The sequence below is a fragment of the Orcinus orca genome, chromosome 1, assembly GCF_937001465.1.
Source record: "Orcinus orca chromosome 1, mOrcOrc1.1, whole genome shotgun sequence".
Taxonomy (NCBI): domain Eukaryota; kingdom Metazoa; phylum Chordata; class Mammalia; order Artiodactyla; family Delphinidae; genus Orcinus; species Orcinus orca.
The window spans coordinates 176,042,165-176,056,041 of NC_064559.1; the positions used below are offsets into that span (position 1 = coordinate 176,042,165).

Below are 13,877 nucleotides of genomic sequence, written 5' to 3' on the forward strand. Positions count from 1 at the left end.
TGAGAGGGTCGTGAGGGGGCTGCAGCCTGGCCGAGGGTCAGGCTGGGGTGCAGCAGAACCCGGCCCTGTGCGCGCCTCGCGGGGAGGTTGAGAGACCCAGGGCACAATTCGGGCGGGGCTTGCCTGGTTTTATTTACGCCTTATAAAGACCCGTTTTAGAAGCTACTGCTGTAGTCCTGGATGAGAGCTGTGAGTGCGTTGGAGAAGGGCGGAAGGCAGTAGAGGTGGAAACGAGAGGGGGACTTGGGTTTTGTTTCGAAGGGTTTGGTTTAGGGGGCGGGAGGTGTGTCAAGGATTCCGAATTCCTCACGTGACCAGTTGGATGACTATTGGTGCCACTTAGTGAGAATGGGTAGGCTGAGGTAGGAGCTGATCTGGACGTGTGCATTTTGAGCTCTTGGTGACTCCCGCACGTGGGAATGACAGGCAGATGGATGGTCATGTCTGGTCCATCCACAGAGAAGGGATCTGGACAGAAGGTGTTACTTTGGGAATCGTTGGCATATAAATGGTAACCAAAGCTACCAGAATGAACGGAACCTAGGGAGAGCGCATAAAGCAAACTTTTCTTGTAAAGGGTAAGTTAATACTGTAGCCTTTGTGGGCTGTAGGGTCTGTGTCACCACTCAGTTTTTTTTAAAATTTATTTTTGGCTGTGTTGGGTCTCCCTTGCTGCACGCGGGCTTTAGTTGCGGTGAGCGGGGGCTACTCTTTGTTGTGGTGTGCTGGCTTCTCATTGCGGTAGCTTCTCTTGTTGCGGAGCACGGGCTGGCTCTAGAGCGCAGGCTCAGTAGTTGTGGCGCACGGGCTTAGTTGCTCCGCGGCATGTGGGATCTTCCCGGATCAGGGCTCAAACCCTTGTCCCCTGCATTGGCAAGCGGATTCTTAACCACTGTGCCACCAGGGAAGTCCCTGTGCCCGCTCTCTAAATAGCAACACTCCTTTTTCTCTACCCACTCAATACTAACATTGTTTTTACATGCTCATTATCTGTCTTCCCACTAAAATATAATATGCATTAGAGTAGGAACTGTGTTGTTCACTACTGTATTTCCAACACCTAGAATAATGCCTGGCATTTAATAAGTACTCAATAAATATTTGAATGGTACTCAAATATTTGAGTAAATTATTGTTCTACTAACATTGTATTCAATGGGTTTTCCCAGTAGACTGAGGTCTTAAGAATTAGTGCACATATGTCATTCATCTCTCCATCCCCAGTCCCTTGGCACAAGAAAAAGAAAAGGGAATTGTATTGGACATAAAAAGGAGAAAGGGGGGACTTCCCTGGCGGTCCAGTGGTTAAGACTCTGTGCTTCCATTGAAGGGGGCAGGGTTTGATCCCTAGTCGGGGAGCTAAGATCCTATATGCCACTTGGTGTGGCCAAAAAAACAAACCAAACCAAAAAAACCAAAAAAAAAACAAAAAGGAGGAGGTGGATTCAAGGGGCATTTGTTTGGTGATGGGATTTTGTGATAGACTGGATTAAGAGGATGAGAGAATAGTGACATGAGGTTTCTTCCCTGGGAAAACACATTAATGGTGGGGTGACACCACCATTAATAGAGAACACAGGAGAGGCAGGTTTCTGGAAAGTTCAATCTTAGGATAAGTTTGAATTGCCTGTGGGACATATAGGTGCTAATCTTTGTATTTAAAGTAGTTGGAAAGATGAGTCTGAAGCTTGGAAGAGAATGGGACTGATAATTCCCACCCCCACCCACCATGGTCTCACTCCTCTATCCACCTAACCCAGTGGTCCACCCCATTAGCTAGTCTGTTTCACATGAGCATTTTGTTGTTGTTACTGCAGAAAAAGCTATAATCAAAACCCAGTGCTATTTCATAATACGAACACTCAAAGTAGGAATAAAAGGAAATTTATTCAATATGGAAAAGAGTAGTTTACAAAGCCACAGCAAACATCTGGCTCAGTGTTAAAGACTGAAAGATTTACTCCTGAAATCAGGAAGAAGGCCTTCACCACAGTTATTCAACAGTGTACTGGAAGTTCTACCCAGAGTCTTGAGGAAAGAAATAAAAGACATCCATGTGTGAATGGAAAAATTAAAACTGTGTTTATTCACAGATCACATCATCTTATAAAACTTCATCTTATAAAACTTCCTATAACAACAAAAAATTATTTGAGCTAGTCAACTAATTTAGCAGTTATAGGACAAAATATCAATTCACAAAAATCTGTCTTATATATATACACTAGCAATAAATAATCTGAAAACGAATTTATGAAAACAATTCCACTTTAGGACTTACCTGGTGGCACAGTGGTTAAGAATCTGCCTGCCAATAAAGGGGACACAGGTTCGAGCCCTGGTCAGGGAAGATCCCACATGCCACGGAGCAACTAAGCCTGTGCACCGCAACTACTGACCCTGCGCTCTAGAGCCCGCGAGCCACAACTACTGAAGCCCACGTGCCTAGAGCCTGTGCTCCGCAACAAGAGAAGCGACCGCAGTGAGAAGCCCGCGTACTGCAGGGAAGAGTAGCGCCTGCTCGCTGCAACTAGAGAAAGCCCGCGCGCAGCAACGAAGACCCAACACAGCCAAAAATAAATTAAAAAAAAACAGAAAAAACAAAAAATTCCATTTAAAATAATGTCAACATTAATATTTAGGAATATATTTAATCAAGTTATTAGACTTATTTTATGTATGTAAAGTTGTCTGTATGTTTGAAATTACTAGAAAGTAAATTACTTTTCAAAACACCATTCCAGAAAAGCAGAGAAAACATCAAACTTCCACATAAAGGCAAAGCCTTACCCAGATCCAATTCACCCAAAGTCTATATGTAATTTAGAGGCACTGTGGGAAGTTATATTAGGAGCCACTTTCTTCCGCATTGTGGATGACCTCAATGTGATAGAAACAGTGGGATTTTTTTTTTTTTTTTTTTGCAGTACACGGGCCTCTCACTCTTGTGGCCTCTCCCATTGCGGAGCACAGGCTCCGGACGCGCAGGCTCAGCGGCCATGGCTCACACGCCCAGCCGCTCCGCGGCATGTGGGATCTTCCCAGACCGGGGCACGAACTCGTCTCCCCTGCATCAGCAGGCGGACTCCCAGCCACTGCGCCACCAGGGAAGCCCAACAGTGGGATTTTTGAATTCCAATTTTCCACAGCATTCCACCAAAAAACTGTCATAGTCTTGGCAAATCTCCCCCACAGCTACCAAGGCCTTCAGGTACTCACTGGTCTGGTAAGGGTGGATGTAGTGCAGGAAACTGCCGGTCCTGGGGTCCCCCATTCGAGGCAGTGGAATGTATAGCTACCTGGGGTGTTCAACAACCTCGACATCTTGCAGAAGTAGGTGGCATATTGCTCACATGGAGGCGCTGTAAATGAGCTGAGTATTTTTCTGGGTTGTAGCCGCCACTGTCGTCTGCATCTGCAGATCATGAGACACTGTGGTCCGTACTTTGTCTTCTTTTAGCAGAGATGTAACCAAACACAAATTGCTGTGCCCAACGCACAGTGAAGGCAAACAATTCCAAAACGTTGGAGTTTGGAGCAGAGAAAGGTTTCTTGCAGGGCCATGCAAGATGGAAGGCTCATGCCCCAAAACCCTGAACACGAGCCTTTTTTTTTAATGTACTTGAAAGGTAAACTAATAAATGCATCTGAATCTCTGTTGGGGCAATATTCAAGATGGACTCTGGAGTTCTTGAAATCAGAGCAAGACAGTTCTCTGTGTCCCACACCATGCCCTCCAAGTCTCTGCTCTTGCTTTAGCAGAAGTCAAACAGGGGCTCTATGATGCTGTGTGATCCTGGAGAGATCCTCTCTTCTGCTGTCCTCCTAGCCAGGCCATCACTCCGTGTGCTTTGAGACCATTAACATTAATTGTCTTATGGCTTTGTCCCTATTTTCATTAGTCACCTTAAAAAAATCATCTCCCAGATTATACCTATCACCCATGCTCTAATCCTGACCTAGGTATTATATTATCGTTTTTAAACCCATCTCCCACCATTCTTCATTTTCTAAAAATCTTCTGTGTCCTGTGTTCATCAGAAAAATCCTGTATATCTTCACCCTCTTCTCTGAATGTTTCCTTTTAACATAAATCTGCTTCTTTCGGGATTTTCTCTCTTGTCAGCCTTCTCAAGTGGAGGATGACTATGCTGTTCTCTAGATGGGAGACAGGTGTGCTCCACGGTCTTCATTGCCAATTTCAGACCATTCTTACTCTATCCTCCCTAAAAACCAAACTTTGAATCTAAGACTACAACAGTCACTGCTCCTCTTTATTGAACTTACCTATAAATTCTAGTTCTCACCAATTTGTGCCTGGAAGATTTTATGTCCTGACTCACTGTCTCTTCCTCTAATAATACCCTTGGCATTTTTTTTGTGCCTACACATGAGCATCTTTACCTCCCTCAACCGTAAGCTTTCACCAGCTCCTCACCCTGTAAGTCCTTAAACCTGGGATTGGTCCAACCTCTTGTGCCTGACACCTGGGTTACAGAATGCTGCTGGTTAAAGGCACGTATATCTGCAGACTACTGCCACTAGAAATTAAGAACAATAATTGGCATTAGGCCCTGGAGGATCTTTACAATGAAAGACTTACTTGGGGAGTTCCCTGGTGGCCTAGTGTTTAGGATTCTGGGCTTTCACTGCATGGTCTGGGTTCAAACTCCAATTGGGGAACTGCCTGCGCAGCGTGGCCAAAAAAAAACTTACTTGAAGCATAAACTCTACTGGAGAAGACAAGATATTTAGACTGTAATAAATGCTATGAAGAAAATAATGTGCTGTCTTAGGGCAAACTTGAGTTAAGATGCTCTTAGATTGCTTCTCTGGGGTGACAAGATACCTGGGGTAAACTGAGACCTGAAAGAAAAAAGGAACATTTTGAAGAGCTGATGATTCCAGTCTGAAGGAACATCAAGTGTGAAAAGCCCTGAGAAGGGTGTGCACTTCTGGAATGGTGGAGTAAGGATCTTTGAAAAACCACTCCTCCAATAAAGCAACGAGAACACTGGCAAAAATCGTCAAAATCAACTTTTCCAGAACTCTGAAATTAACTAAAGACTTACAACAATCCAAGGAGCATTTATTCAAGAACAACAGCTAAAACTTTGTTCAGTGATCTTTATTGCTTTTAAATTTGCCCTAATCCCCTCCCCTTCTCCTAGCTCCACACTAGCTTTGAAAACCAGTAGCCTTCTGGCTAAGGTACTTGTGAAAAGCGGCAGCCTAACAGCAGATGGAGGGGGCAGATGGGTCTGGAGTGCCCCAAAAACCCCATCCCCAAAGAACTATCACCATTTGACCTGTCTGGCAGCTGGCTGAAAAGCTCCATTCTTAGGGCTTGTCTTTATTTGATCTCACTCAAAGCTCACTCTGTGAACAGCCCTACCCCTGGTGTTTATAAGAAAAAAAAGTCAGGGGCAACACAACTGCCTGAGGCAGGGTTATGAGTTGGGGCTGACAAGAGGCTGATAAAAAATAATAATAAAAAATATTTTTAAAAAAGGAGAAATAGGAGAATATGGGAGTTTTTAAAATTCCCACATTTTCCTGGGAATCTATAAAATCTAGACGGTCATGTGTGTATGCAGGACTGAGTACATGCCCAGTAAAGACCTGCAAAGGCCCTAATATCGGTGATATATGGCTGACCTTGAAGCTCTGCACGAGCAGGAAGTGAAGGCTGTACAGCACGAGCAAGTGGAATTTATCTTAGGTTTTCAAGGTTGGTTTAACATCTGAAAATCAATCAATGTAATATACCTTATTAATAATAAAGGGGAAAAAACACATGATCACCTCAAAACACAGAAAAAGCATTTGACAAAATCCAATATCCCTTCATGTTAAAAACACTCAACAAATTAGAGTGTTTAGAACAAATTAGAACTTCTTCACCTGATAAAGGAGCCACAGCTAACATCATAATTAATGATCAGGAACAAGACAAGGATATCCACTCTCACCACTTTTTTTTTCTTCGTCTTTATTGTTTTGGCTGTGTTGGGTCTTCCTTGTGGTGCGCGGGCTTCTCTCTAGTTGCAGTAGGTGGGCTTCTCTCTAGTTGTGGCATGCAGGTTTTCTCTCTCTAGTTGTGGTGCGCGGGCTCCAGGGTGCATGGGCTCTGTAGTTTGCGGCACGTGGGCTCTCTCGTTGAGGTGCATGAGTTCAGTAGTTGTGGTGTGTGGGCTTAGTCGCCCAACCAGGGATCGAACCGGCATCCCCTGCACTGGAAGGTGGATTCTTTACCATTGGACCACCAGGGAAGTCCCTCTCACCGCTTCTATTCAAAATTACATTGGGTGTCTTATCCAGGGAAATTAGGCAAGAAAAAGAGATAAAAGGCATCTTAATTAAAAAGGAAGAAGTCAAACTTTCTCTATTTACAGATGACATGATCCTATATAGAAAGAATCTCAAAAGAATCTACAAAAAAACTATTACGGTTAATAAATGAATTTAGCAAAGTTGCAAGGTACAATATCAACACACAATGGGGGCGGGGGGAGAGGAGATAAATTAGGAGTTTGGGATTAACATATACACACTACTGTACATAAGATAGATAAACAACAAGGACCTACTGTATAGCACAGGGAACTATATTCAATATCTTGTAATAATCTATAATGGAAAAGAATCTGAAAAAGAATATATACATATATATATAACTGAATCACTGCTGTACACCTGAAACTAATACATTGTAAATTAACTGTACTTCAATTTTTAAAAAGAGGTTAAAAAAAAGATCAAGACACAAAAATCAGTTGTGTTTCTATACACCAGCAATGAACAATCTGAAAAGGAACTTAAAAATAATTCCTTCTGCAATAGCATCCAAAAGAATAAAATACCTAGGAAATAAATTTAACCAAGGAGGTGAAAGAGTTGTACACTATAAAATATTGTTGAAAGAAATTAAAGACCTAAATAAATGGAAAGACATCTTGCATTCATGGATTGGAAGACAATATTAGGATGGCAATACCACCCAGAGTGAATGTAATCCCTATCAAAATTCCATCAGCCTTTTTTGCAGAAATGGAAAAGCTGATCCTTAAATTCATATGGAATTGCCAGTGTTCCTGAATAGCCAAAACAATATTGAAAAAGAACCAACTTGGAGGACTCACACTTTCTGATTTCAAAACTTATGGGAGTTCCCTGGTGGCCTAATGGTTGGGATTTCGCGCTTTCACAACCACGGCCCAGGTTCAATCCCTGGTCAGGGAACTGAGTTCCCACAAGCCTCGCGGCACAGCTGAAAAAAAAAAGAAAACCTTATTACAAACTACAGTAACCAACAGTGAAGTATTGGCATAAGGATAGACATATAGACCGAGGGAATAGCATTTAAAGTCTCAGAAATCAGCCCACTCATATATGTTCATTTTCTTTTTTAAAAATTTATTTTCATTATTTCTTCCAGTTTATTGAGATATAATTGATATATAGCACTGTATAAGCTTCAGTTGTACAGCATGATGATTTGATTTATATACTTATGAAGTGATTATCGCAATAAGTTTAATGAACATCATCTCATATAGATATAAGATAAATAGAAAAAATTTTTTTTCCTGTGAGAACTCTTAGGATTGACTCCCTTAACAACTTTCATGTATAACATACGGCAGTATTAACTATATTTATCATGTTGTACATCACATCCCTAGCACTTATTTATCTTATAAATGGAAGTTTTTACCTTTCGACTGCCTTCATTCAATCCCCTCCTGCCTCTGCCATCAACTGACTTTCAACAAGGTTGCCAAGACAATTCAATGGGGGAAAGAATAGTCTTTACAATAAGTGATGCTGGAAAAACTGGATCTCCACATGCAAAAGAGTAAATTTGGACCCCTACCTCATAGCAGCTACAAAAATTAACTCAAAATGGATCAATGACCTAAATATAAGAACATAAAACTCTTAGAAGAAAACATTAGAGTAAATCTTCACAGCATTGGATTTGGCATGAGATTCTTAGATATGACACCAAAAGCACAAGCAACAACAAAAATGTAAGTTAGACTTCATCGAACTTAAAAGCTGTTGTGCTTCAAAGGATACCATCAAGAAAGTGAAAAGACAACTCACAGTATGAGGGAAAATATTTGCAAATTATACATTTGATAAGGGTCCAGTATCTAGAATATATAAAGAGCTCTTACAAGTCAACAATAAAGACAATCCAACTTAAAAAATGGGCAAAGGACTTGCATATACACAAGAGAATTGAAAACATATGCTCAGACAAAAACTTGTACATGAGTATTCATAGCACAAATGGTCTGTTCATAATGCCAAAAAGTGGAAACAACCCCCAAATTCATCAAGTGAAGGATAAACAAAAAGTATAGCCATGCAATTGGAATATTATTGGGCCATAAAAAGGAGTGAATTGATACATGCTACAACATGATTCTTTAAAACATATGCTAAGTGAAGAAGCCAGACACAAAAGACCACATATTATATGATTCCATTTATATGAAATGTCAGAATAGGCAAATCCATAGTGAAGGAAAAATAGATTGGTTGTTTCCTGGGGCTGCGGGGAGAGATGAATGGGGGTGTGTATGTGGCTGCTTGAGGGTAATTTTTTTTTTTTTTTTTAATTGAGGTATAGTTGACGTGCAACAGGATTTCTTTTTGGGTCATAAAAATGTTCTGGAATTAGGGGTGATGGTTGTCCAATTAAATGAGTATACTAAAACCCACTACATTGTACACTTTAAAAGAGTGAATTTCATACTGTGAATTACACTTCAATAAATGTAAAAATTACATTTTCATTATTTTAATTAATTAATTAATTTATTTTTGTGGTACGCGGGCCTCTCACTGTTGTGGCCTCTCCCGCTGCGGAGCACAGGCTCCGGACCCGCAGGCCCAGCGGCCATGGCCCACGGGCCCAGCCATTCCACTGCACGTGGGATCTTCCCCGACCGGGGCGAGAACCTGTGTCCCCTGCATCGGCAGGCGGACTCTCAACCACTGCGCCACCAGAGAAGCCCACATTTTCATTATTTTTTAAAAAGCCCTGGCATATTCAAGAAATAAAGGCCAGTGTGGTTGGAGAACAGTGAGTGCCTAGAGAACCGTTCATTCATTCATTCAAAATATTTTGTGTGCTTGTCATATGTTCAGGATATTGTGGATACAGTATTAAAACAAAAATCTTTGTTCTTATGTGCTTAAATAGCTAGTAATTATATAGCACTTATTAAGTGTGAGACATTGTACCTATTGCTTGGTGTGTGAACTCAGTTTTCTTTTCTTTTTTTTTGGGCCACACCTCACAGCTTGCAGGATCTTAATTCCCCAACCAGGGATCCAACCCAGGCCCCTGGTAGTGAGAGCGCAGAGTCCTAACCACTGGACCACCAGGGAATTCCAAAACTCAGTTTTCATAGTAATTCTATACTGTACAAGCATTATTCCCATTTCAGAGAGCACAGAGGTTAAACAACCCACTTAAGGTTCTGCAGTCAGAGGTCGGATCCCACCCTGCACTATGGCTTGAGAAGCTGGGCTCTTAGCTTCCAAACCATTCTGCTCAAATTACATTCTCACTGGACCAATAGAGAGGAGCTGACCAGGTGGGGCCTAATAGGCCATGATAGGGCATTTAGAATTTATTCTTTGTGTTATTAAAGGGTTCCAAGCAGGGGAGAACCTATAAAGATTCTTCTGGCTGCTTGGGGAGAATGGGTCACTGGGAGTTAAGAATTCACAAAGGGGGGCAGTTAGGGAAGGTGGTCAGGTCTGGGATGGTGGCATTGGATCTTTGCAATTTAGTATACTAAAACCCACTAAATTGTACACAAAATTGTGGGTATTGGTGGCCTTGTTTTACAGATGTGGGAGAAGTTAGGTATCTGGAAGCTTTTAAGGCCTCAAGAGTTAGTGCCATTTCTGTCAAACTTCTGATTTAGCTGAATTTCTGAATCCAGGCCCTCTATTTGGTTATTTAATGGCACCTGAAACTCCTGTAATTTTCTCACCATGAGGTAGAGAATGCCCCTACTTTACAATGAAGTAACTGAGGCTGAGAGGGCTAGAACCTGGTCCATCTGACCCCACTCTTCTCTGGAGTTTCTGCAGTAGCCCACATGACCCATGCCCCACCGTGTCTCCCGGACTGAGGCCTTTCTGAAACACACATTTGGTTGTATGGCTCCCAGGCTAAAAACCTTTCAGTGGCACATTACCATTTAGATAATTCATGTTCTGTGACACGGGATCTGGAGTCTTCTAGTTCCCAAACCATACATGCCCTATTGTTTGGTTCCTCAGTCTACCTGGCAAACTTCTCATTTTTCAAGATCAAACGTGTTACCCATCAGATCCTTTCCTGTCTAGCAAGGCAAGTGCTTTCGTGTCAGTGTTGCCACAGAATCTTTTAACATGCCTTGAGCAGACTGTAAATGACAGAGCACCATCTCCTTTCTGCTTACGGCTCCTGTGCCCAGGAGAGGGCCTAGGACCTAGTCAGCATTGAACAAGGCAGAGGTTGGAGTCTTCACCATGTCACTGAAACTGCAGGTGTAGATTTGGTCTCCTGGGTAGAGTACAGAATCAGCACTACCCAGAGTTGCAGTAGGGTCCTAAGTCCCAGAAGGCTCATACACATCCCAGGCACTTCCCACATACCACTCAACAGGCTGATTTTTTTCTCTTTATTGTTAGACACAATGTATAAATACATAAAACAGAAAACAGCAGGGATCCTCTTGGGCCTCAAAAAACAGCAGGGAAGGAAGAGGTCCCGGCAACTTTTTTTCAAGTACAAAACATATTAGTGCCCTGACCAAGGGTATGGAAGGCAGGCCAGGGCCAGCAGAGCTGAACTAAAGGCTCCTTCCCTCTCCCAAGAGCCAGGACAACCCCAGTGAGCTCTCCACCAGCAGCCAGTCCACACAGGCAGAGTGCTGCCCAAGGGAAAACTACACCAGAGAGCTTTCCCCTCTTGGAGAGAAGGGCAGCACATAAGATAACTAAAAGCTCCCTCTTTCCATCCTTGTTCCCTTCATGGCTAGAACTGAGGAAAAGGAAAGTCGTGTCCCATGCACTCTGACCCCTCCCCAGCTGCCCTCGGCCCAGAGGCCCCCATACTTGGCATTTACCAAAGCTTGTCCCAGCTCAGACCTTGACTAGACCCACCAGGTGCCCAGAGTTCGCTGAGGACGGAAGGGGAGGGGAAGAGGCTGGGTGTGACACCAAACAGATCTTTATTTGTAGTCGTCAATGGGGCCGTTTCTTGCTGCTTATTTGTTTGCTGGCCTGCTCTTCTAGCTGCATGGCCAGGCGCAAGGCCTTGAGGACATCTGGAAGGAAAGGGTGGTGCACCCGGGGTTAGTGGGTCTCTCAGAGGCCTCATTCCCTCTGGCAGAGCTGCCATCACCCGCAGAAGCCCCATCCTCTGGCCGCACCCACCTTGCAGGGCTGAGAAGTGCTTGGTTTGCTGGGCCAGGGCACATTCTGCTTTATTCACAAAGGTCTCCAGGTCGTAGTCTGGCTGCTCAGCCATCTCGGAGAGCTCCAGCCAGCCTGGCCCTTCCTGCAACAACACAGCGCGAACCTTGTCAGGTCAATAATGACCAAACCAATCTAGCAAATCATTCCTAGGGCTCTACCATCTGCAATGCAGATACCCACTCCTCCAGCCATGCCCCATACCCTGCCTCCTGATCCTCTCCCAAAAATTCTCAGCTTGAATTCATCCTCTTCCCCACCCCAAACTTGTGCGTGTGCCTTATATCAAATGAATGTTATCATCTGTCTTGATGCTCAAGCCAGAAATCTCAGCAAGAACTTCTTTCACCCTGCTTGTCCCCCAATCCTACTAATTCCACCCCCGAAATGGTTCTTAAATCTCATGCCCTAATTCCAATACCATGGCCATGGTCATAGTTGGTCTAGACACCAACATCTCTCTTGAACTCTAACAATCTTCTAACTGCTCTTAACTCCTAAGTGCCTCTACTCATGCTCGCCCCACATCCCGAAACCAGCCTCTATACTGTGGCCATAGTAAGGTACCTAAAGCTCTGATGTGACCATGTCACCACTCTGCTTTACTCTCTTCAAAGGCGTCTACTGCCCTCATAACGAAGTCCAGGCCTTTGGTGTGAACCATTAAGGCCCTTTAGCATCAGGTCCCAGCTGACCTGTCCACAGCCTTGATCTCCTTCCCTCATCTGCTCACACCTTTTGCTCTGGCCAGAGTGAACCTCTCATTCTTCCTGAAAGTACCACGTCCTTTCAAACATTTGTACCCTGAGCGTGCCACGGAGAGAGGACACATGTAGGCATTTACCCTACATGTTCCCTCCTCAGTTCTAAGTGCCCCGAGCTCTCCCCTCTGCTCTGCACTCTGAAAGCCCCATTCTTAGGGACTCTCCCCCACTTGCTCTTCCACAGCAGGGATCACAGCAGTCGTAGCATCTACCACTTACTAAATGCTGACTACATGCTGGGGATGGCTGAGTGCTTTAAAAACATATCACTTAATCCTCAGGTGTAACCATCTTGTCTTGCCCATTTTGGGGATGAAGAATCTGGGGGCCCAGTGAAACTCAATGACTTTCACAAGGAAATCAGCTTATAAATAGAAGAGTCACGATTGATCAAGTCTTACTTTTGGGCCTGTTATCCATACTTCAGGTTTTTGGCCCTTGGTCTCAGCACAGGAGCTGGCATATAGAAAGTACTCACCAAACATTCACTGAACAAACAAGACAAGGTTACCCTCCAAACCCTCAGTCAGGAGCATGGGGTAGAGACACCAGCTCCAGCCAGAACGATGGAGGAAGGCCTATGTGTGCCAGGCTGGGGAAGGAGGTGCGGTAATCAGCTGCTCTAGAAGAGCAGCTGAAAAAATAAATGGAGAATTAAGAAATGCTGGTGTAGATGGCTGCCTCTTGCCACCCCAGCCAGAAGACCAGGGGAGGGGCAAAGCCCAGGTCACAGTCAAGGAATGGCACTGAGCCCGTGCTAGGATGGATATCCAGTCTCTCCCAGCCCAGGGCTAGCCCTCCACCTGTATAATCTCTTTGAGCTCTTCCATGGCCCTCTCCTCCAGCTCCCTGATCTGAGTCATGGCTTCATTGAAGCTGGACATCTGGGAAGACAGTTCCTCCTCTTCCTTGGAGAACTAAGGGGGCAAAAGCAGAGACACAACAGTGTGGCCCAGTCCCCATCTCAGGAGGCTACGTTTCTGTCTTGCCTGGCCCACCCTGCCCCTTACATTGCCTGTGCTCAGGGCCCCGTCAGAGCTGGCTTCCATCTCTTCTGTTTCCATCTGAGTTGGCTGCTCCCCACTGGGCCCACTGTGGGGGCTCAGCTCCTTGACCCTGAGAAAAGAAGAAGGTCTCAGATCCCACAGCAGCCTCCTTGGCACTCACGAGTGTGCAGCACCACTCAGATTGCGAGACTTTGAGGAGATGGACTAGCAGCTTTGCTTTGGCCTAGGAGAAGTCCCTCACTCACACTGCTCCCCACCAAAGCCTGAGGGGATCGGAAAAAACCTTGTAGCATCATATGTGAACTCCCAGGCCTCAGATTCAGCGAGTCACAGAAGAGGAGACAATGGGCACTGAGTCGCCAGAGCTTCCTCCCCGCTCTCATTGCTGTCATTCCCTCCCCCATCCTGCACCCCCTCCCCATCCCACCTGGTGTAGGTACTAGTACCTGTCTGCATATCTTAGTGTATTTAAAGTATATTCACAGGAGCTTATGCCTGGTGAGATCATGGCGATCTGCAAAAGAGGGAATGGGCACTTAAACGTCAAGGATCACAGGGTAAGGGTGCTCTCGGAGAGGCTGCCAGTAGGAGTTCTTTAGGCTGCTAATACCCACGT

The 13,877-nt window shown here is 44.4% G+C and overlaps 1 protein-coding gene and 1 long non-coding RNA gene across 5 annotated transcripts in view; one reads left to right on the plus strand and one right to left on the minus strand.

Annotated features, from left to right (window-relative positions):
* LOC117200121 (uncharacterized) overlaps window positions 1-13,877 on the plus strand; it is a 25,054-nt gene continuing 11,177 nt past the window's right edge. The window contains exon 1 of one of the 2 annotated variants that reach the window (XR_004481549.2): window positions 1-578. This is a non-coding gene — a long non-coding RNA (uncharacterized LOC117200121). The remainder of the gene's footprint in view (window positions 579-13,877) is intronic. The other variant, XR_007471468.1, reaches the window with a different exon arrangement.
* Window positions 10,681-13,877, minus strand: part of KIF2C (kinesin family member 2C) — an 18,302-nt gene continuing 15,105 nt past the window's right edge. For all 3 annotated transcript variants that reach the window (XM_004266301.4, XM_004266302.4, XM_033421862.2), the window contains 5 exons: window positions 13,708-13,775; window positions 13,265-13,370; window positions 13,058-13,171; window positions 11,452-11,575; window positions 10,681-11,342 (listed from right to left, as the gene is read on the minus strand). In XM_004266301.4, the coding sequence (XP_004266349.1) occupies window positions 11,260-11,342; window positions 11,452-11,575; window positions 13,058-13,171; window positions 13,265-13,370; window positions 13,708-13,775 (495 nt within the window). In that variant the 3' untranslated portion in view covers window positions 10,681-11,259. The remainder of the gene's footprint in view (window positions 11,343-11,451; window positions 11,576-13,057; window positions 13,172-13,264; window positions 13,371-13,707; window positions 13,776-13,877) is intronic.